The 24,573-nt window shown below is 35.3% G+C and overlaps 1 protein-coding gene across 3 annotated transcripts in view; it reads right to left on the minus strand.

Moving 5' to 3' along the window:
• AKAP9 (A-kinase anchoring protein 9) overlaps positions 1-24,573 on the minus strand; it is an 87,647-nt gene that overhangs the window by 46,360 nt on the left and 16,714 nt on the right. For all 3 annotated transcript variants that reach the window (XM_018075297.3, XM_018075298.3, XM_018075299.3), the window contains exons 4-19: positions 23,591-23,746; positions 22,434-22,631; positions 19,312-21,759; positions 18,251-18,464; positions 17,408-17,487; positions 14,592-14,730; positions 14,061-14,182; positions 11,780-11,885; positions 11,147-11,345; positions 10,501-10,597; positions 9,651-9,743; positions 7,960-8,328; positions 7,042-7,266; positions 5,301-5,441; positions 4,645-4,745; positions 3,713-3,918 (exon numbers count right to left, since the gene is read on the minus strand). In XM_018075297.3, coding sequence (XP_017930786.3) covers positions 3,713-3,918; positions 4,645-4,745; positions 5,301-5,441; positions 7,042-7,266; positions 7,960-8,328; positions 9,651-9,743; positions 10,501-10,597; positions 11,147-11,345; positions 11,780-11,885; positions 14,061-14,182; positions 14,592-14,730; positions 17,408-17,487; positions 18,251-18,464; positions 19,312-21,759; positions 22,434-22,631; positions 23,591-23,746 — 4,894 coding nt within the window. The remainder of the gene's footprint in view (positions 1-3,712; positions 3,919-4,644; positions 4,746-5,300; positions 5,442-7,041; positions 7,267-7,959; positions 8,329-9,650; positions 9,744-10,500; positions 10,598-11,146; positions 11,346-11,779; positions 11,886-14,060; positions 14,183-14,591; positions 14,731-17,407; positions 17,488-18,250; positions 18,465-19,311; positions 21,760-22,433; positions 22,632-23,590; positions 23,747-24,573) is intronic.

The raw sequence follows: 24,573 nt of genomic DNA on the forward strand, positions 1-24,573 counted from the left end.
GAGCTTGCAGTTCAGCACGTCAGATGTCATGGTTGACTAAATCTTAAGAAAAGTACTTAATTATACAGTGCTTACTCAAAACTTTCAAATACAGAAGTTGTTTATGAGCTGTCAACTGACATTACGAAGCAATACACATACTGCATCATGTAGAGCCAACATCTCCGTTTACTTCTGGGATTCCTCTGAGGAATTAAGTTTAGGAATTACAAGCTGAAAACAAAAAGTCAGTTTTGTGGCAATTCAGTGTATAAGCCATTTACTACCTTGTTCCTGGTATGCTGCTCAGAAACAAGGAACTCAGAAAGTAAGTAAGAGGGTTTAATGCTCAAGAAATGCCATAAATGCACAGGCTTCTACATTACTGCAGTCCCTCTACCCAAGGTGCAACAGAGCGGGGAGAAGTGCTGGTTCTGGCACGGTGATTCCTGGCTCAAATCTGCAGAAGTAATTAACTCACCAGATCACTTTGCACAAATGCTGTTCACTTCAAATGATATGTTTTATGACTGAAATTTGAACCTTACTCACTCTGCTAGAAATAAAATCCCGTGCTTGTCGATAACCTAGGCAAGGTCCCAGATAAATCTCTAAATGCTCTATAAATCAGGTGTGGTTATAAGTACGTGACCTTAATGATTTAAAGCTTTAAAAAATGCTGAAACTCAACAAAAACAGTAAGCTAAGTTCTGTTTGTCAGTAAACATGGATTATGTTCAGAAGATCAGAGAGAGTTCACTCTAATTAACACATTATTTTACTATTTAAGATTTTTATCAGTAGGAATTTATTCCTACAGATTTCCTAACTAATTAAAGAGGAAGATCTGTTTGGCTAGGTATTAGAAAATGCAATAACATGCACAGGTTAAAAAAAAGTAGCGCGTACCTATTTCTTACTTCCACAAAACAATAGGGGAAAAATGTTAAAAGGTTATGTCCCCTCAGTCCATTTAGTGTCACTATAGGAATATCAGTGTGACTGAGTAACATCAGTCACACTGCTGAAAACATAACAGAATTTGTCATCTAATTCCCTCTGAAGAAGAATCAGATGCTTTAGCTGTTGAAATAGTAAAACTACTATTATGGCTGGCTGACCCCAGAGGCAGCAAGGACGCTGCCATATAGTTTCGAGAGAATAAAAGGAGAACTCTGAATACAATCCCAAAGATATATTACAAACTATACATTCACCCTTTATAGCTACTGTAAGCTTGGATTTTTACATTTATGAATGTAAGGAAACATGCAAAAAGGATCCTGGAATAAACAACTGGTATGTGGACAGCTTGAATGCCGCTCTATATCAAGGAGGTGCATTACAATAACAGACATATTGCTTTGTTACAGAATACTGAAATTTTACTCTTCAAAATTCACTAATAGCAAACACAAGACTTAAAACAGTCAACCTGCATCACTAGCAGAATGGAATAGAGTTCTGTTCTACTTAGAGAGAGTAATCTTTCATTAGAAGACTTAACAAGAAATTAACAATTCATTTCAATTACAAGGCTCACTGTATCTTTAAACAGTAGTATTATGAAAGGCAGAAATAAACCAATACACCAAATAAAAGTACTTTCTACCTGTGTTTTTCTACATACATGTAATGCAAGTAATCCATATTAAGAACTGGTAATGACAATAATTAGTGACACATATAAGTACATACATTGCTGTGCAGGAGCAGGTAAAAAGCAAATGCATGTATTGTGCATTGCTAATATCTCCAAATGTGCACAGCAGGCACTTATGAGAGTAGTGAAGGGCAACAATCCCATATTAGTACTTTGTACATACAGTTATATATACATTACCTGAGAAAAGGGAGCAATATGCTCAGCAAGTGAGAATGAGGGAGAAAAGCAACAGTACATATTCTTTAAACAAGCACGATGTAAGTGTGAATGCACTAGGTAATACACGATACATGTAACTGTGACAGCCTGTGATCACTGCCTTCATAACCAGAACGAGTTTTTATCTCTTTGGGTAATGTATTTTGTTAAAATCACATCACCTCAGATTATACAAAGGGAATACAATATTTCTAAATTGCTGCTTTTAATATAGAAAACTTATTAAAATAAGGTTTACATAAAATTTAAGACTACCTCAAAAACCAAAAGGAGGTGATGTTAGACTTTGTGCCTGGTCATTATTCCTTTTACCATTTGGCTAGGAGACTGTGTGGAAAATAGTTGCTAGTGGCTGAACATAGTTCTAACTACTTTAACATAGGCAAACTCTACGCATTTCCTACCACAAAGTAAAGTGCAAGAATACTTCATTTTGAAAAAACTGATTCCTTCAAGTACGGTTAGTAGCAAATGTTCTCAAGGATAAGTATCAAAAAATAAGGTCAGAAGCATAGTTATCCAATCTACTATTCGGGGAAAAAGGCAAAGCCTCAAAAGCCTGAATTTTCAACAGATAATTTTCCTCACAACTACATACAGTGAAATGTGCAGAAAACAAAAGTTACAGGGTTTGGTTTTTGATTTTTTTTTCTTTTAGTGAAACAGCAGTACAAGCATAAAAGTGCTGCTAACTTGAAAAATTCAAGAATTTTTAGACTACAACTTTTCGCATTTCACTGCAGATAACCTTTTGAGTAATCAACTGAAAGAGATGTCATTGTGCTACAAATTCATATAACCTTTCTTAACTTGTCCCAAGGCTTAATGTGACCTATATTTAAAGCCACAGGGAATCAATAATATGCATTTTGAATGAAAGAGGTAAAGTTCACCTTCACTTACCAGCTGCCTTATTACCCTGTAGTAGACACTTTCATAATAATGAAATGTAATATTTGACTTCCAGTTCTTTTTCTCATTCATGGTAGTTAAAATTCCAGCCAAATCCAGATGTATAATATGTTTCAGACTGAATCAATCTGTTGCACATTCCCTGCCCACATGATCCAGGATGAATGTGAACAACCTGAATGGTACCTAAATTGCAATATGATCAAGTACCTACTCCAGCACAAAAGAGAAGGGGACAGACACTATTCTAGTGCAATCACAAGAAAATAAACAGACCCTAGGAGAGTTCTTAAACACTGATAACAACTAACTACAACACCAAAATGCTCCTTTAAGGTTTGTGTCACCTAGCATGCCTGAAAACAGCTGATGGGCAAGTCTAGGCAGTTAGTGAGCTTTTGGGACAGTTTCTGAAAGGCTATTTGCATGCAACCACCTCTGTAGGAGGCTAAGGAAGTACACAAGCACATATATATAGGCTTGTCCCATGCCAGTTGGCCTCAGTGACCAGCAACATACCTACATACATCAAGCGCACCAGCAGAGACACAGCCTTTGACATTAGTCCCCATTACCCACATATCCAGAGGAAGGCAGGTGGAAGTTGGTGGAAGATGTCATGGAACTATGTTTCATTGTCTTTCTCTTTGTCTCCTTCAACAGGAACATTTATTTTTGTATTTCTCAATCACTTTCTAATTCTATTGCAGGCTTTGCAACAGGACTCTAGACATGAGTCGTAATTGGCTTGGGGCATGACCTAGGCAACTCCTGAAATGTCTCTTAAGTAGGGATATCAAACGCATTCAAATGGCAAATAGGGGTTTGTTTTTTTTAAAAAGTTTGATTAAAACTTTCAAAACTAAGGTTATTTAAATTTATAATAAAGTATGCAAATGATATTTCTTATGAAATATAAAACTCTACAACCAGTACCTTTTTCATATCCCACACGGATACAGGGTTTTATTGACTCCTCTGTCTCTGCGTCCCATCCGGCTGGTTTAGATGGTTGGACTTTCCCAGACCGATCCAGTAGCCCAAGAACATGTTGACCAATTGTCTCCTCCATTGCCACAGTTGTCTTCACAACTTCTAAAAGAATCTTCATGAGTTTTTCATTAGCCTTTTGAAAAACGTGCCTGCAGGACAGAAACTAATCAGTCCTTTGATTTTTCTCTGCTTTCAAAGTGAGTTTTTTCCCTTATATACCCTTGCAACCAGAAAAGACTTGCAGTTGAAACTGTAAAATTGAGATTTCTTTTTTAAGACTAAACCTCTCATCATGTAAATATTAAATACACATTTGTGTTAAAAGTCAGTTCTTTATACAAAATATGCAAAAAATATTTATCTATATTTCTACTTTTATCTCAGTGTTTTATCTAGTTATTCTTCATAAGCAGAGGTCTAAATTTGCCTCATATTCATTATAAACTTAATCTTTTCTCAAAGTGGCAAATAGGAAGATTGTTCCCCTACACAGATCAAAAGAGTTACAGAATAGTTGAATGGAATTATGAAATACAACAATCATATTAATATAATCTTATTTCACATATGTACATAAAATGTGTATACAAATACATGTGTATAAATAATGTTTATGATTTTACATGAGTGTAATACGAAATACATAGTAAAAGAGGTTAAGATTTGTCTTGTCCTCTATGCCATTACATCATTACACTTTATAAAAAATAAGACACTGTTTAACCTAAAGTATGTAAACTTAGAAATATGATTATCTAGAACAAAAGATGCCCATTATCATCAGTCAGAATAAAGCTTATAAATTTTAACTTAACAGCAAGAACATGATTATCAAAATTGAACAAATATAATGTTTTTCTATCAGTTCTAAGCACCTTTCTTTAGAAAGAAGAGCTGAAGGTGTTTCATCAGGCTTTCTTCCCCCGTCTTCAGGCTCAAAGATCTGCTCTCTCACGTTTTGGTTTTCATTTTCATTCTGGGTAAGTTTTGACAGAGGGAGAGAAGACAAAAAGGACAGAAATCCTGTCATGTCAGAATCAACATATTCTTCTTATATGCAGTAGAGTATGAAATTTAAAACTTAAATTAATTGTGGGGTTTCTTTTAACAAGCTTCTGCTTATTCAAGAAATCAAAAAGTACTCTTCCAATGGACAAAAATTAACTAAAACATTAACAAAAAGAAACCAGGAAATCCAAGGCAGGGTCAATTAGAAAGAACTTTGTTACACTGATAAAATAGTTGTTGTATTTTCTGTTGGTGTTGCTATAGCAATATGAAAATTTGAGTTTACCCGAGCAAATAGTTGTAGTAATAATCCCCACCTTTAAGCTGTTCAACTAGCTTCTGCTTACCTGAAGTAAAAAAGCTATGCCTATCAGTATCACCTCTTGGATCTTAAAACCTGCTCTGTTCCAGCAATACCCAATACCTTCTAGAAAAATATATTACATGAAAAGAGTAGCAGCGAAAAGGAATCTTACTGGTTTTACATGCCATAGCTGCCAAGAAAGTCAAAGTCCATATTTACCTCTGTCTGTGTGCTGCTGTTTTGTAGCTCACAAAACAGCCTCTCTTTTCCGGGTACAGAATGTTGTTTTAATGATTCCAGTTCTTCTAAAAGCATTCTCTCTCTCTCTGCAACCAGGCTGTCATTCTCCATTGAGACACGCTAAGAAAGAGGAGTTACACAGGCACACACAATTTTTTAAGCTTCTGAGTACAGTGAGTCCTGTCACTTTTAATTTTTTACATATTTTGCACAATGAAATTTCAGTTCATCTCTTTAAATCATTACAAAAACACTGAAAGCTTTCTAGAATGGAATACAGCTAATAAATACTTAAACCTTCTTCAAGATTTTTGTACCATTTCTATGCTTTTCAGGAAACACAAAGGTCATAATGCAAACTGGTGGGAATTTCTGGATATTACATGCTATGATATGTTTTGCAGAAGAAAAAAGATGATAATAACTTATTTTTATAAAAAGCCTACACGTACTCTCATTCAGAAGAGCTAGAAGTGTTCATGGCTTAAACATGATGCATACATTCATATGCAGTTCTTAGGAACATACATCCTTGGCATTAAAAGCTGGAAAAAAGCCAGCAGCTAAGTTCTACTTAATGATTTTTATCAGTTTCAGGAATTTGCGGCCCCTGACAAAGTTGCAGTTACAAATTGGAAAAAAGGTAAAAGGAGGAAGTATATATATATTGAAAGGAAAGATTATCAGGATAAATGATTTTATGATACCTACAAAGCAGCTAGGAGAAACAGACAACCTGCCATTGCTGAAAAGGATTCCGAAGATAAAAGTGACTGCCTTTCTAGATTCCCCAGCTCCTTGAGCCCAAACTTAAGCAGAGTAGAACCAGGTTTGGAGAAGGTCTGAAACTCCACTCCACAGTGAGAGCAAAGAATTTTAGAATTCACTGATTACTATCTTTATGTGCATTATGGTAATGTTACATTGTTGAAATTAAATCAGAGTAAGATGAATTCTTCTGAATTCTGTTAACTTTGTCTGTCAAGGGAAGTATTTATATACATGTTTGAAAGATATGTATATAAATGACATTATTTTTGAAGACTTCATAATTAAGATAAACTAACAAGTATATGACCATACTTACTGCAGGCTTTGAATAGACACTGAGTGATGGCAAGTTAAGCTTAAAAAGGAAAAGAAATATTGATGTTTCCTCCCAATCCCCACAGATTTTGTTTCATTCTAGAGGTGGTAAGGACTTGTCTCCCAGAACTCGGGGGAAAAAAAAGCCAAAACACATTGTTGCGGGAAGCCACTGGTACTGTACAAGTGGGAATGAGGAAAAATGAAGAATTTTATAGTATTTCTAGCTATGGCTGGTGGCTTCACTGATGAAAATGGCTGCTAGGCCTGCATCCTGCACAGGGCCATGTATCTGGCCATGATTGACAAGGTACCACCCTCACTCACTCTCTCTTCTGGCCACTATGCAGCACTGCAGCTTTTCTCCAGGTTTACAGAAGTCCGAATTGATCCATCTCTGACAGAGCTTTGATTAAAGAAACTGGTCTTCTACATGCATATCTGTGTCCATATACACACACATGCAAACAGATACGTGTGTGCACACAGGTGTGTATGCATGCACATAGTAAATATGTGCATTTCTCTCAATATCTCTCTCCCTACAGATTTAAAAGTACAAATAAATATAAATCTGCCTGGTGATGTCCCTTTGTTAACACACGTTAACTCACTGAGTCAAACTGCACATTACCTCAGCTAATTGCACTTTAAGATTCTCGAGCTCTGCTAAGAGTTGATCTTGATTTTCTTTCTGACGTTCCATTTGCTGCATGTGCCCCTGTCTCAATAATTCTGTTGCCTGTTGATGTTCCTGATATTGCCGCACCAGCTCCTGTCGCATGTCTTCCAAACGCTCCTCATATAACAACAGCTGGCTGGATGTTTCTGTGTCTGATGCTGTCATCTCAACGTAGTGCTGAAACATTGGAGCTATTTTAGCATTTTATGTTCAACAACCATTTCTAGTAAATATTCAAATAAATTTTAGAAAATACTTTCGCAAATAAAAGTAATTATCGTGGAAGCGTTACTGTGTTGCCTGCTTCTTGGAAGGTTCAGGCTTAGAATTATTCTCCATTTAAAAGACAAGTTTTTCCCAATAACTTAAGCTTTTTATGACTGCTTTTTACTTTATTTATTCCAGCTAACCTCCACTCCATGTTTGTGAAATGCTAAATATATGCTCTATATATTACTTTTATAATTTTTGTGTTCAGCTGATATCCTTTGTCACAATGGACTCAAACTGGTTAGGGACTATTTTTAATATGTTTAATGTACAAAACACTAGAATTTAACCTAGCTTACAAAAAGTCTTTAAACCACTTATTGTCTGCAATGCAGTTTTATCCATGAATGGAATCACCCATTTTCATGTAACCAGTGTCATGTTCCTTTCATTAGGCATAGCACACAGAAAAGAAGGGTAGATAATTTAGAGCTGAAGCTGTCAACCCTTTGAAAGGGAAAGAGAAATATTTAAATGGAATTTTCATCCTAATCTATTTGTTTGCCATTTTCTCACTGAAATGGACTGTATACCCATTGGAAAGATTATCCAGACATAGTGTTATGCACTGTCAATATTTTTATTTTTTTTTACACTTACCGTTGTTTCTTCTGCTGCAAGACTTTTGACATGGGAAAAAAGTTCTTCAGAAGTCACTGATTTATGTGTGGTCTGTCCTAGTATGCTATCAGGGCTGCTATTAGAGTGAAGCTGTTCTCCAAGTGAGTTGATCTCTCCAGACTCTTCACTGAGTTCCTTGCAAAGTGATTTCAATTCTTCTTCATGCTTACTGCCTTTTTCTGTTGCTCTTCTAAGAGGGCTGTCAACTTCTTCTTCACTATGTTGCTTTTTAATTTCAAAGTGTATTCCCTCTTGATGTACAATCTGTGTTGGTGCTTCTTCCTTCTGCCTAGCGATTCCTGACAATTCGGTCTGTTTGGCAAATGCTACACTCATTGACACAATTACCTGAATAAATCAGGGAAGTCTATATTAGTTTATGTTTCACATCTCCTGTTGCTGAAGAAATCTCATTCATGACCACCAATAATACAAATATAAGTACTAAAAGTTGTGAACTATAATTGTATTTTTTTAAAGAGGAAAACAGAAAGGTAAAAGAACAGAGACATCTTGTCAATCTCATAAACGGTCACATCTTAAAATACAGACATGATGTATTTAAGGTAGTTTAATAAACTATGATGCTATTTTCATTTACAATAGATTATTTAGCACAAAATTATCAAGTTCTTCTAAAGAAGACTCTATTAGGCAATTTTAAAAAGTCTTCACACACTGACATAAGAGCAGCTGTGCTACGCTTTCTCTAACCAAGGATCCTTTGTAAAAGTTTGACTGACATGGAATTTTTGGCTGTAGAAAGAAAGCAGTGCCATGTGCTTGATACTCAGCACAGGAATTTTACTTGACCAGAAAGAAACTGCTGGCATTAACTGGCTGCAGTTGCAGTTACAACAGGCTGGTAACTTCTGTATTGCTAAGTATCTCCTTCTAATACAAATAAACTCCTTTTCCAACCATGTGAGCAATTCTTTTCTAGATTTAGAATACAGTTGTTTATAGCATAAGCTACAAAAAGTGTGGAAAAAAATAGTATAATAAATACAGAAGTGTTACACTTGAAAACACCTAACTCCTCCTTGTTTGTGAGTTTGTCTCTTGAACTTAAACAGCTCCTAACAAAACCCAGCAGCCAATCATGTACCTTGTTTCCCCATAAAGAAGGGTTTCCTTGGCAGCAGATAAGAGAAATGGAACTTTTACTCCAAAAATGTGGATTCCTTAAATTAATGTCATCACCCTGTGCTGGCTATAACATTCTTCTTAGCTCTGATTACAAACCTTTTTAGTAAGTTTTCCCTCCCCCCCCCAGTCTTTAATTTATGTTCATTTTAATTTTTATTTAGACCATGAATAACAAAAGTAGAAATAATTTTTCACTCTGAAAAGTGGAAACTTTTCTGCAAGTCAAAAAGTAAGTAAATCTACAAACAAATTCATATACTCTACCTATAAAATCTTAATTTTACTTTTTGTGTTTTAGAGAAAGTCACTGGATCCAAAGAAAAACAATACATTTTACACAATATATTGAAATGCACAACAATATATGACCAGAAAATAGTATGGAACAGTCAAGTGCAAAATCTTTTGAACTGATGAGCATCAGCATACACTATTGCAACTGTTTGAATTGTCAGAAATGGCAAATGAAAAATGACAGTATTTTTAAAACAGATTTTAAAATAATAACTTAAAAATAATACCTTTGCTACTTCTTCTTCTAATCTTTCTTGGTACTGCTTTTCTAGTAACTGAACAACATCCAGATCATTTCGCATTTCAATCTCCCTACCAAGCTGTAAGAAAAACATGAAATCTTAGATCATGTATTTGTGATTCTATTTCACCATTTCAAGCTTCAATCTGACAAGACATTTTTTCCTCAATTTGGCTTTCATACAAATCATATAATTTTGTACTACAACATAGAAGAACTGGGTAAAAGACTTTGCCTTGTTTTTACTTCAAAATGAATTTTAAAAGTTGAGTTTGCAACAACTCTTCTTCCAGCACTATTTGAATTGCCAATGCAGTGAAACCAGGCCAGCAAGCACAGATCACAGTACAAAACAGCATCACTATTTTGCAAAATGCAGAATTTTTGAGCCAGGTTTCCAGCACTACTAGGGGAGGAATGCATGGGCTATTTCCCATTTGCATTTGGTCTCTTAAATTCTTTGGGATTACTTTTTCAAAATTTCTCCTAAACTGTGCAGCCTATACTTCAAAAGTACCAGGACTTCACTTAAATTGCTCTTCTTTCATAACTAGTGTTTAAAGAAAAGTCACAATATTTTAAAGAGTCCTGAAGAAATCCCACAATTTGAACACTAACTCTCTTCCACTTTGGTAAGAAGCAGCCCCACCTAAATGTCTTGTTTCAGAGATAAAATAAATTGCAATAAATAAATAAATAAAATTAAACCCAGGACCAATAAAGCAAGTTTTATTGTTCATAATTCCTAGTCCATATTTCAATTTCATCCTAGAACCCAAAGCAGCTAAATTTTATCAACCATATGTTCATTAGTTGTCAAACGAGTTATACAATACCTCCAGTGCTTTATCTGTTCTTTTCTGATTAAGATTTTCCGTGCACTTTATTTTCCTGAAGACTTCTTTTAACTTTCTTTCTGAATCTGTAGCTACACTAAAAAGGCAGAAAAAGCAGAGAGGGGAAATAATTATTAAAATAATAATAATTAAAAAAATCAGTATTTCATGGTCCATGACTTGGTGAAAACCAGAATGTGTTAAGTGGATAAAAGCTTCACCACAAAGTTTAGTGCTACAAATCATTCTAGAAAATCACTAATTTCAGGTAACTATGTCTACACAAAATGTCTTTAGAAGTAACGTATAGTGCCTGGAGTTTCGAGGGTTAAATGTGGTCTGTTGAGTTGAAGTTTTGAAATTAGTGCTATAAAGCTCATATATATGAAATTACATTTATACATTATTCCAATTATCAAATCTTCCTCTATTAACTATAAATGCTGCACTACTTAATTTGCAATGTTTATGTCATTTCTTTGCAAGACTCTTAACAACTCCAAAGGAACAAAACCACAGAAGAGCAATGTGTTTATAGAGAATTTCTCAAATTTTGAAATAAAACACACAGCTTTACAGGAATGATTATTTAAAACATGTTTGGTATACAGTGCAAAGATGTATGCATTCAAAACCTGATGAATACCTTGTGTGGTCAGAGGACACCTCAGCACTCTCAAGCTTATCCTGCATATGGGCAATCTCTGTAGTGTACCTCTCTTCGCTTTCTTTCAGCTGCTGTTGGAAATAGGACCGGAGGTGTTCCAGTTCTTGAGCATGCTGCTCCTCAAGTTGTTTCTTAAGGTTCCCTATCTCCTTCGAACAGTACTCTTGAATTGTAGGATCTACATGTAGGTTATTTGATGGGGGGGTGAGGAGGAAAGAAATGACATTGAATTAACTTCCTCACAAGTATTTAGCAGTGATGGACTGCATAACTAATGTAACTAAAAACCAGTTTCTGACATCCTATCAATTACTTTTCCATAACAAAGAATGATAACCTTATCTTCCATTTTGCAAAATTATATTTGATATGGGTAACAGAACTTTAATTATGGAACACTGAAAAAGATTAAACCAAAACTGTTTCACAGAATACAATTCTGAAATGTTTTAGAGATTGAAGAAAATCAGACTATTGTACTACAAAAATCTGAAAAAAACTCTTATGTGCTTCAAGTTGTAGTAAGATATAAATCAGTTAAAATTCAAAGTCATTGTCTTTTCTCTCTCTCTGAATATATATACATTAAAAACAGCATATGTATCTTTTTACCCATTAGACTCTGTAAAGGAATCTTCAGACTTTCCTTTCTTGTTTCCAGATTGATAGGTTCCTCTTCTTTCCTTCCTTCTGAAGAGGATAGCCATGGTTCTTTGACCTAAAAAATAATCAAGTTAATGCAATTAAGAACAATTTGTCTAGCAACAACGCAAAAATTTTAACTGCAATTATAAACATGTAAGAAAGGTTGGTGGCCAGTGCACAAGAGAGTGTAACCAGTAAAACAATGTGTTTTATTTCATAGTCTGAGTGACCAAGTATACATTTATATTTATTTAACCAGCCCGTGCAGAATGTTCACTGTAAATCTCAAACTCTTCTCTTTGGATATAAACTGTTAAGTCATAATTCCTCTGACTCCAGAAGCACTATACTTCCTCTCCAAGGAGAGGAAGACACTAATATCCTCCTCTCAGGCCAAAGATGCAGTTTCCACATACAAATTTTTTTTGAACATATATATCCATCAATACATGTGACCTGCAACCATGTCTAGATATAATTGGCTAGTGTACTGTATTTAATGCATGGAAGTACCTAACTCCAATTTTACTGATAATATTTGTCTTGAGGGATCCTAGGCCCCCGAGATGTCTGTAAAATTTTGAAGCAAGGAAGACAATCTTGGTAGAAGAGGATCAGATGAGGGAACAAACTGGACATGGAACAATTTGGTGGTGCCTAATGGGATACACCAAGGAGTGCTGAGGTAGCTGGTCCATGTTATCGTGAGGCCATTCTCCATTATCTTTCAAAGGTTACAGTGATTGAGGGAGGTTTCTGAGCACAAGATATCAGGTGATATCAGAACTATTACTATTACCATAATACTATTTAACCTTTTCATTAAAGTCCTGGGTGATGGAACAAGAGTACACACTCAGCAGGTTTGCCGACCGTACAAAACTGGGAGTAGTGGTTGACAAACCAGATGGTTTTTCTGCTCTTTCAAGAGACCTGAACAGACTAGAGACACGGGCTGAGAGGAGATCATGAAGTTCAACAAAGGCAAATGCCAAGTCCTTCAACCTAGAGTGGAACAGCCCTGTGCACCAGTACGTGCAGAGAATTGACTGGGCAGAAATGCAGCTTTGCAGAAAAGGTCCTGGGGGCCTTGGTGTGCACCAAGTCAAACAGGAACCATTAATGTGCCATTACAACAGAAGCCTCTTGGGCTGCATTAGGAAGAGTGTTTGCCACCAGGTTGAGGAAGGTGATCCTTCTTCTCCACTCAGCAGTGGTGAGACATAAAACACCTGGAGTGCTGGGTCCAGAGTTGCACTCCCAGTACGAGAGAGAAATGGACATACTGCCATGAGTTCAGCAGTGAATTATAAAGGAGATGGGAGGCCCAGAGCATTTGTCTTACAAGGAGAGTTTGAAAGACCTGAAGAAGACACAATTGCCCACAGGGCTTGTGGAGTCTCGAAATTTGGCTGGACACAGTCCTTGACAACCTGCTCTAGCTGACACTGTTTTGGGCAATGGTTTGGATTAGGTGAACTCCAGAGGTGCCTCCTAACCTCAACCATTCCACAATTCTGTGACATGGGCAGCAGCTTTCTCCATTTTATCAAATCATTGCCTTGCTCTGCCACTCAATCAGGATACATAAAGACAATTTCAAACACACTCCTCACTCATCCAGAGGGTTGAGGAGGTGATTGTCCCACTCTATTCTGCATTGGTGCAGCCTCACCTTGAATATTGTGTGCAGTTTTGGTCACTGCAATATAAGAAAGATGTTAAGCTATTAAAGAGCGTCCAAAGGAGGGCAACAAAGATGGTGAAGGGCCTTGAGGGGAAGACGTATGAGAAGTGGCTGAGGGCACTTTGTCTGTTCAGCCTGGAGAAGAGGAGACTGAGGGGAGACCTCATTGCAGTTACAACTTCCTTGTAAGGGGAAGAAGAAGGGCAGGTACTGATCTCTTCTCTGTGGTGACCAACGACAGGATCAAAGGGAATGGCCTGGAATTGTGTCAGGGGAGATTTACGTTGGATACTAGAAAGAGGTTCTTCACCCAGAGGGTGGTTGGGCACTGGAACAGGCTCCCCAGGGAAGGGGTCACAGCACCAAGCCTGACAGAGTTCAAGAAGCGTTTGGATGGTACGCTTGGGCACATGGTGTGACTCTGGGGAATGGGTGCAGGGCCAGGAGTTGGACTCGATGACACTTGTGGGTCCGTTCCAACTCAGTATATTCTGTGATTCTGTAATTCATGAAGCAGAGAAAATTCAGATGCTCATGTACTCATATGCTACAGAAGTTTACCTGTTTACAATCCTTCATCAGCTGTGTTTGAAGTGCTTTCAGCCTGCTGTATTCTTCCATTATCTTGCGTAGAAGTGCATCCATATGTTCTTGCACAGTTAAATTACACAAAGAACCAGGGACTTTAAAAAAAGAAAACAAACATTTTACCATAAATTTAAATACAGATGATTTGTTCACAAGTTCTCCCCTAAGAATTGTCTGATAAACACTACATTATTGAAACAGGTGAAGGCCCTTCCTTATGTTTTGTAATATATGTATTTTTTTATACAGCTGCTAGCTTCTTCTACAAAAGGAGGAGGAGAAAAACCCCAAACAAACACCTTTTAATACCAATTTCCAATATAATGAAAACAGCATAAGAAAACATTAATAATAAAAAATAAGAGCATTTCAGAATAATAACGAAACCTATAAAGCACCTATTTAAGCAGACAAATTAGCATGTGAACAACTAATGGAAAATTTGCCAGATTGAAGTACTTGAAATCAGTACTTTTAACCAGCATGATAGTACAATGTCATTACCTTGAGCTTGATCTCTGTGTATTGGTAATTCTACACTCAGTTTTTCTTTCACAACAGCAGGTTTACCGCAAATTTCCTGGTCCTTATCATCAACTCCTACAGCAGCTGAAGAATGCTCATTCTGATTGCCACACAAAACCTGTACAACAAATGAAACAAAGAAAAAAGCAAAGAATTTTTTATTAATTTATCAATCACAATTCACAAAGAAAGTAAGAAAAATAGTGGGAGGAAAGTAGTATCTTGTGAGTATTAACTGCAGTGAAAATGATGGCTTAGATGTTCTGTTGAATTGTAAGAACCTAGACAATCTTTAAAGCTTCTAAAAAAAGGAACAGATATAAAAAGACTTTTCAGCTAAAACATAAATGCACACATTTTCAAATCATTATTTAATTTGGAACTGCCAAGTATTGAAATCTTACAAAGAAAGGCCTCCTTTACTAATATGGACAGCAACTTTACATTGTAGATGTTGCATTCTCATAAGCTGCAATTTTACTTGGAAGAAGGATTCCCCTACAGCAGAAATTTGTATCTTTTTAGAGATTACAGTTCCTCTTGCTCTTTAAGTGCTGAACAAATTGGATAAAAGGGTATGGCATAAGAAAACCAAGTCATGAACAGAATGCCTCATGTTTGTTGGTGCTATGTGGTCAACAAAACAGCTGCCATATTCACACTGGGCAGGCAAACAGAAGACAGTCATATGATTTCTGAAGATAATAACACTTGAAAAGAAACAGTTTGCTAAGAGCACACAGTGTTTTATTTTTAAGACTTCAGACTCAACAGACACCAAATTCAATTTACACAAATAAAATCATAATTTCTCCAGAAGCTTAACATGGAATCACACAGATCAGCAGCCTTTTTCACAGCTGTGAAACAACTAATGCTGAAAACTCTCATTCAGCTGCCACTTTCTGTTAGCTATCAGGAGTCCTGCTTAATCTCTATGTTGGATCTCAAGTAAAAAAGTTCTGCTATTCACTTTCCTGAAAAGGTGCTGAAAAAAGTCCAGCAAAGAAGGAAAAAAACACAGACCTCATCCATTTGAAGTATTTTAGAATGGAAAACCATGGCTTATCATGAATGATGAAAGCAGCTTAATTTATCTAGAAATAAGTTTAATAAGTAACTTGATTCCTGGTCAAAAAGTACCTGAAAGGGCCATTGATTACTTAGACTCCACAAAAAAAAATATGGCAAAAAAGTATTATTGGTGATAGGTACTAGAATAGAGACTAAAAATATGCTTCAATTGTTGACTATAATATTTAGTTACTGAAAACACTATAGACAACAATTTTCTTAGATTCTGAGACAGTTTTAAGTCTTTGAAAGATATGCTGCAGTGGAGGGTGATAGAAAGGCTACACAAAAGGAGAAAAAAACGTCCTGATGGTTTCTCGAAAACCCCAGCACCTGGAGACACATTCCCAGAAGCTGACAAAAGGATTAAAATGAAGAAAGGAGTGATATGGAATGATATGGTCTTTCTTTACCCCTGAACATCCTGGCTGATGGGAACTCAGGAAGTGGACCCTTGGGCCTATTTCATCTATCTATCGTCCCAAAATTAGTTTATTGATTATAGCCACTCGAACTGCCTAAAGAAGAATGGAATTAAAAAAGATTAGTATTAAACTGCCTAGAAAAGAAAGGTATTAAAACTTCTCCACGCAAAAATCAGGGAGAAGTTCCATCAACTCTGAGGAGGTAACTGATGGGCTACCTTTTTGTCCCTCCACCTTTTCAGGATACCTTGGGGTGAGTGATCACTTTAGACATATATACTAATTTTACTTTTGCTCCTTAGTATTTTAAAATTTTTACTTATTACTTCGTTGTAAGTTACTTTTGCTTTAGAGTGTGTATTTAAGTTTTTTGCCTTACTTATTCTTTGTAAGTCGTTTTACATCTCTGCAAGTTGCTTTTGCTTTAGTGCTTGTGCTTTATTATACTATTAAATAGTTTAAGTGTGTTTTTGCAGTTAGACCCTGTTCCAGAAACAACAAACCTCATAAACTTTCACAAATTTGTATTAATAAATGTGTTATTTTGTGAACTGTTAGAGTGAGTCCATTTTTAGGTGCTGACAGTTTCACTGATGGCAAATAACTCATAGGAGAAACCTTCTGAGGGGGTTTTCTACCACTATTAAGTGCAGTCCTTATATAAAAAGGTATCAAATGTCCTGCCTGTCTCAGCGAACCTGTTAAGCGAAGGGTCTCATTAAGTGAGATGCTAACAGACTCTTTTGGACATTAAAGGCTTTGATCTCGGGGAGGGAGACACTGATAATACAAAAAAAAAAAAAGACAAAAAGTAAATTAATATGGGTTGAGCAGAAAATTCTTCTTTTCTGCTCCTTTTAACGTGACGTGCAGCTAAGAAAGAAATGACTACCTTATTGCAGATATAAGAGCTGATGACCTATGCATCAATATGTGTGTGACATCAGACTGTTATAAATCAGAAATAGCCAGAGACACAGAGAAAGGAAAAAAATACTTCCAAACTAGTACAGATGAGACAAACGTTAGCTAGAAGATTAAGACTAGGTACAAGACAAAAGCATTGTCTAGACAAGGACATAGCAAGTTTAGGGAAAAAAAAACCCAACAAAAACCCCTTGCACTGCTATTTTGGAAGCTCAGGTTTAGCAGTCTCTATTTTCAGACCAATGCAAAGAGAAAAGCTGCAAAGAAAACCTGTAAAGACAATGTAGAAAAATATGAGGATTCTCTGTACACATAATTTTTTGTTTCCAAAATTTTCATTTTAAAAAAAGGCTTTTTGTTAATTCTTACCTGAGCAAGCCTGGAACATTCCTCAGTTACAGCTTCATTGAGTTTTTCTATAAGTCTTTGTGTAGATTTCATGTCATCATCTATGAATACAAATTATTCACATTATTTTTAAACACTAGATGGAAACCAACTTTTCAAAGGCCTAATTTCCTGCACAGTGAGACTGCCTTTTCAGTTTTTAGAAATGCATAGTTTTTGTTCCCCTCTTTCTTGTTCCAAGACATGGAATTCAATTATTATGGTTGAGCTGCATGTTCAAGAGTAGCAAGAGGCTTTGTGTGTTAGTGGCCTCTAGAAAGATACAACTACAGAAACGTATTAGAGGGCAAAGAACTTAATGCCAAAAATTTACCCAAGAGCAAATCATGGGATGACAGTAAAAGCAAAGATAGAAAACCATCATGATAACGTAAAAGCTCACTGAGGCAAAAAGTTCTAGTAAAGTTTACTTAACATGGGCAGGAAGTCAATACAGGAATTCAAAGAACAGAGAACAGAACAAGTCCAAAAATATTTTGTTGATGTATTTACTCATTATTTCACCTTACAGGTCAATCTATTATATAGTCCTTTAAAATTAATGGAGCTAATAGAAATAGAAAATGATGACCTGTAATACTTTTTATTCCCTATTTTTTTATATACTGTTTTTTAAAAGTTCCCTGAGTAATAGACTACAGGCGATGGGTAAACAATTTGATACAAAACCACTTCAAAGTGTTCTATAAAAACAATTTATTGGACAGTTACACACACAAACTCTTGTGCTTGTTTGTTTTGTCGGGTTTTTTAAGACACTGTTTTTCATATGAAGATCTTCACTCAAAATTTCAGTCAAGTTACCTGTTTGCTGAACTTTCAAGGTCTGGAGCTCCAGCTGATGCATTTTTTTAAGATCATTTACCTCTTGTAGATGACTGTGAACAAGTTCCTCTTTAAGACTGCAAAGTGCACTTTCTTTTTCTGCTTTCAAGTATTCACGAACCTGGTCTACATGAGCTGAATAAACCAGGGATAGGCAAATCCGCTGTGCTTCCATTTGTAGCTGTAAATCAGTCTTTGAATAAAAAGACACATTTTACAAAAAGTGAGAAACAAGAAAACAGAAAGTCCCATCTTTGCAAATTTTTGCAATTAATAATGTGTTGAATGGAATGCTGCACATACGGTATGCATTAGGGTAAATTTAAACATGCAGCATTAGGGTAAATTTAAACATGCATTATTTGGAAAATTGAGTTTTAACAAAATAACAATCCTTTTTATATTGCCTGCAGTTCATTTACAATACCAAAAAATACAAGCAAAATTGCTCCAGCAAAACTTAGAGACTGGTTAGAATCACACGATATGCATTATTCCTCCTGCTCACTTCCAGATACGTTTCTTAAGAAGTGATAACCACATATACACAAAAATTTTGATAATGTAATATTAGTATTTCACAAGTTTGATATTTCAAAAATTTGAACAAGATGACTGATGAAGTTTCATTATTTTTTACATTGTTTGAATGAGCACTTAGAGAACTGAAAAGCTATTCACAGAATAAAAACTTACCTCCTGAATAAGTTTTCCCCTCATGTAAGTGAAACACTACATCAAAATATGAAGTGCCCTACTCATCTTCTCCTTACCTTTTTTTTGTTGTTGTTAATTAAATCTAAGGGAAAAAGTGTTTCTTTCAGTGAAAAATACCATCCTCATACACATTGACCAGAATTACAATCGCATTCATTCATGTAACCCCTTTCAATCACTGGTCACAGTGACATGCACACACACACGACACACACCTGTACTTCAAAGCAGCTAACAGGAAAAATACAATGCAAATTTCCAAGTGCAAGCTCCTACAAATTCTCATAGGCAAATTATTTTCTATACTGTCTTATGTAACATACCTGTTCTGATTTTAAGGCATCCACTTGCTGCTGAAGATTATTATTTTCACTTTGTGTAATGGCTGTTAATGATGCTTCATCTGTCAGCCTGTCTGGCATCCCACGTAAATGTTCTACAAGAGACTGCTGTTCTGGTTTCAGCAGTTGCTGGACCTCCTTTCTTTTTGTTACCTCATGACTCCTATCTTTACCCAAAGCTAGATTTCCCCTTACATTTATTCCTTCATCAGTTTTACTCCTAGGACCAGGGGGTTTATTTCTACTTTCAGATGCTGTAGTAGCAGTCTTCAGAGATTTTCCTTTAGAGCATTTTGTCTTAGAGTCATTACTACTACTATTTCCTTTCTGAGCACGGCTATTTATGACTTCTAGTTCTTTACACTTTGCTAGAATTTGCTCTTTCTCATCTTTTAAGGATTTGATTTTTTCATTTAAATGACAAATTTCACTATCCCTTGACTTTAATTCTTCAGAGAGATCAGAAAGTCTTAGGGACAATTCCAGTTTCTCACGCTGAGTCACCTCAAGCTTTTCCATTAGTTCTGTTGCATCTTTCTCAACAACTTCTCCAGCCTCAAATGTGTCTGCCCTGGACACCTTGATTTCTTTACTTCCTTCAAAACCACAAGTTTTAGTTTTAAATAAACCTGGTCTATTACTTTGTAAATGGTGAAGTTTTTCATTCAAAGCTTTGAGTTTGCTTTTATATTCAGCTTCCTGCTTCATCTTATTCTCTTCTAATTCCGTTTTTGCCTTCAGAAGAGTTGCACATTGTTTCTGCAGCTCTTTATAATTAGCTTCAAGTTTTTTCTCAGTAAATGAAAAGGCACTCTTTTGCCTTTCACTATCCTCTTGGAGTTGACTGTTTTGGTTTTTAAGTTGCTCTTTTTCAGTAATCAGCTTCTCTATTCTTTTTTGCAAGTCCAAAACTTCTGTCTCAGAGCTAACACTACTGTTACAAATTACTTTTTCTTCAGAGCTTACCAACATACTTTTTAATTTCTCTTCCAGAGTTTCATTTTTCCCCTTAAGAACACTATTTTGGGTTTCTAGTTCTGAACATTTTTTTTGAAGGCTATCCTCTCTCTCCCTCATTTGTTCCTGCATCAATTCAGTTTTAAGCTGCAGCTCTTGAATTTCTTGTTCAAGGGTACCCTTCTCTTTTTCCTCTTGCCTAAGCACTTCAATCTCCTTCTGCAGTTCATGTATTTGAAGTGTCATTTCTTCAGATTTAGAATTTACAATAGACTGCTGTAAGTCTTTCAGGTTCGTAATCTCTAATATCAACTGATTTTGCTTTGTGATTAAGTTGTCCTTTTCATATTGCATGGCTTCTATCTTTTGACTCATTTCATTTTGTACCTCATCTAACTGCTGTTTATGGTGCATATTCAAGTTATGTTTAAGGCTTTCCATATTTACCATGTGCTCATTTTTTAAGTCTTCTTTAAGTCTGGAAAGTTCCTCTTCATGACTAAACAGAAGTTTTGTTCTCAGTCTCTCTAATTCTGCTTCTTGAGATTCTGCCATTCTGTCCAAAACTGCATCCTTCTCCCTTTCTAGCATTTCCAGTTTTATTTTGTAATTTGTGACTTCTGCCTCATGTTTTAATTCCAAATCCTTCCTAAATTCAGATGCAGAAGCCAGCTGAGTTTTTAAATCTTCAATCACAAACTGGTATTTTTCAGCTTCATTTAGTCTACATTCCATATCCACTATAGTTTGCTTGGCTCTTTGAACCTGCTCTCTTGAAAAATTCAGTTCTTGGAGAAGATCTTCAATTCTAGTTTGCTGAAGAGACTTCTCTGCTGAAATTAATTCCATCTGTTGTGACAATTCTTGCTTTATTTTTTCCCTTTCCTTATCAGCATCTTGCAATTTCACATTCAATTCATTAATTTTAATATTCATTAAATGCATTTGATCTTTATTAACATTCTCATTCAAAGACAGACTTGAAGTTTTCTCCAATTCTACTTTTTGTTGCAAAAGACGCTGCTCTATTTCCACCGCATGTTGCTTAATTAATTCTTGCTTCATTTGTACAATCTGCTGCCCGTGCATTTCATCTAATTCAGCCTGAAGTTGTGCCAGTCTCCTTTGTGTTTCTAGTTCCATTCGTTGCACAATGTCAGCTTCAGACTGGCTGTCTTTATAACATCGTTTCTGCAATTCTTCCACAGTTCCCATTAATTGTTTTATTTCATCAGAACATTGTCTTTCTTTCTGTTTGTAGGTGGTAAGTTCAAGTCTCATATTAGTTATCTGCTGGTTCTTTAGTGAAATCTCTTCTTTTGATTCTTCAAGTAATTTGCTGACATCTGATAATTTTTCCATAAGATGAAGTGAATTTTTTTCTTCTTCCCCAAGTTTTGCTTCCAGTTCTTCAACTAATGCTTCTTTTTCTTGTATTTTACTCAAATCTTCTCCCTCGTTTTTCTGTTTTTCCTTTAAAAAATGAGAAAAACCATGTTCTTATTTTTAGCTAATTATATGAACACGTAAGAACATTTACAGACTTGGCTATTTAGCCTTTTTTAGAATGCTAACTGATAAAAAATAAATATATATTACTTTTTGACCTCATTTGGAGGTTTTCCGTACCCTTGGAATAACTGAGAATCTCTACCTCATCTTCATCATCATTTCCTTTCTCCTCCCCAGTCCTCCCTGCCTCCCCCACCCTCTCTTATCACTTCTAACGACATTTAATTTTTTAGGTGCTTTTAAAATGTTTTTCATGAAGGATAATTAGAAAAAGTACATGAAGAAAAAAAATTTCCTCTTTCCTTAAAACAGAAAAGATTGTTCAAACAAGTAATTTAAATTTTTTTTCTAAAATAATGTCATTTAATGAAGGCATTCTAACATGTAGTATAGTTTCATATTTTGCTGTATATATTTCTGCAACTTTTAAAAGCATAATACACAAAATTGACATAAAATTTTCAGTTTTAAAATTATACACATATTATGTGTTAATTAGCAGAAACAGTCCTAAAATCTTCATATGCATTTTACACAACACACTCATTATCTGTGCTTTGGCCCTTATATTTCAAAGGAACTACAAAATTCTGAAAAGAGTCTAGGAAAAGAGATCTGTGTAGCAAGGAACATACCATTTCGTATCTTGTGATTTTCTCTTGAAGACATGTTATCTGTTCTTCAAATTCTTCATTCTTTTTTTGATAATTCTTTAGCAGACATTCTTGTTCTTCTAGCTGTTGCTGATGTGAAAGTATCTGTTGCTTGGCTTGCAATAAATCAGCAGCTGTGCAACTATGGCTGCTGTTCCTTAGGGCTTCACTTGCCTGCAACTTGAATGATAAAGAATAAAACCTAAAATACATCACGTTTTTCAAAACCAGCTTGCACTACGTACAGAAAGAGTGATCTTTACTTTCTTTTTCCATATTGCAAGACCAAAGATTATTGCACAAATTTCTAAGTTATTTTGGAGGAACTGAAATATCCTTAATCATTTGGGATGGCTAGCCAATAGAAAGATATTTAATATTAATTAAATATTAATAGTAAGCTAACATAGGAGAGCAGTGTCTCAGAAACATTACTAAGCAGTAAAATCAACTAGTTGCAACTACTGAGCCCAAAATCAGAGTTTGAATAGTAAAAGCTCAGGCTTCAGAATATAGCCTGCTTGAATCTGAAAATAAGTTATATAATGTGCTTAAACAGCACAGAATACTACAATATTCAACTGCAACACTGTAAGCTGTAGTCTGAGTGTTTGTAGCACCTCAATCACCATACTTTTTAGAAGAAATGTTTTTCTGAAGCTTCACTTTCTTATTTAAATTACCTTCTAATAATACCACAAAAGGTAGATTTTATCTAAAAATATAGGATGGACTGCAGCATGGCATAGTGTCCCATGTAAGTTGATGGCTGGATCTCTTGATTTCAAAGGGAAAATGTCAGGAAAAGGGAAAATTTCTGCACAAAGCTTTGAGAACTAATTACACAAGTGTTTTTCCCCAAGATAACTGCCATAATTCAGTATTTATCAGAAGCTACTACCACATACTAGGAAAGAAAACAGACTAATCTTTATAATTTCATAGTTAATTAGTAAAGTAAATCAGGTACTATAACAACAACAGTAGGACCAGTAAAAGGTCTGTCGATCTATACAGAGACTAATTCTTCAAAAATGCACAAAAAATTGTGTGCTTCTGCAGGAAGTAGCTATTTATGGAGTCTCCAAAGCAACATCTATTTTCAAACCCAAATAAATATTGGTAGCTCTGTAACTTACATGCTGAAACTGAATTTGCAGTTTTTGACTTTGCTCAGTAAGCTCCAAGAACTCCCTCATAGTTTCATCCTTTTCTTTCCGTGCCTGTTGCAAGTTAGTAGTGAGTTGAGTGATAATGTCATCTCTTTTTTTGATAGCAGCTTCGAATTCTTGCAGCTATAAAAGATAAAATTTAAACTATTAATGCAAAGAAAAGCCACAGACAAAGTAATACTAGCTAATTTTAGTTAAGTAGGAATAAGTCATCTCCATTTCAAAGATGTCATACTACTAAAGCATTTATGTTTTCACAAACTCTATTTGTAAATATTTCAGAAACAATTTCCCCCCCCATTTAACAATATATGACCTCTCCATAAAATATAGTTAACAAATAACAAAATCTGCACTTTTAAGAAGGTTAATTAGTTAAATATATAACTTGCTTTTAAAATAAAAACATGGCCACATAAACAAACTACCATAAAGGAAGCCAGAATATCTACTAATAGTGTTTCAGCAATTTTGTTCAACTACTCATGTTCTCACACTTTTTCCACAATAAATTCAAGTCTTCTGTCACTGAAAGTGCAATAAATTGCATTCATCATACTAAAAGGATGTAATAGATACCATGCAATATCCTACATTGTGAACCCAGAGGAATTATTCATAACTACATGAAAACATCAGTTCCAGCTGCAAAACTGATACAGCATATTTAATAGATAAATCTTCTGTAATTTGTAATGATGAAGAAATTATAAGAGTACAAAAAATCCTTTGCAACTGTTTTATTTTTTTCTAGGATTACACTCAAGCAGTCAGAAATTTTACAATACTAATTGGTAATATTTTTGTGTGCATTTATATAAACATGTTACTCACTTTAAAGTCCATTTTTTAATTTGAACTCTTTGAAGGCTAGTGGAAGTCTCATCTCTACATATTGCAAATTTCTTAAACCGTTAGTTACCCTCTCTAACTGTTTTGTTTACAGTCTT

The sequence above is a fragment of the Manacus vitellinus genome, unplaced genomic scaffold (genome assembly GCF_001715985.3).
Source record: "Manacus vitellinus isolate BGI_N305 unplaced genomic scaffold, ASM171598v3 scaffold_3_pilon, whole genome shotgun sequence".
Classification (NCBI taxonomy): domain Eukaryota; kingdom Metazoa; phylum Chordata; class Aves; order Passeriformes; family Pipridae; genus Manacus; species Manacus vitellinus.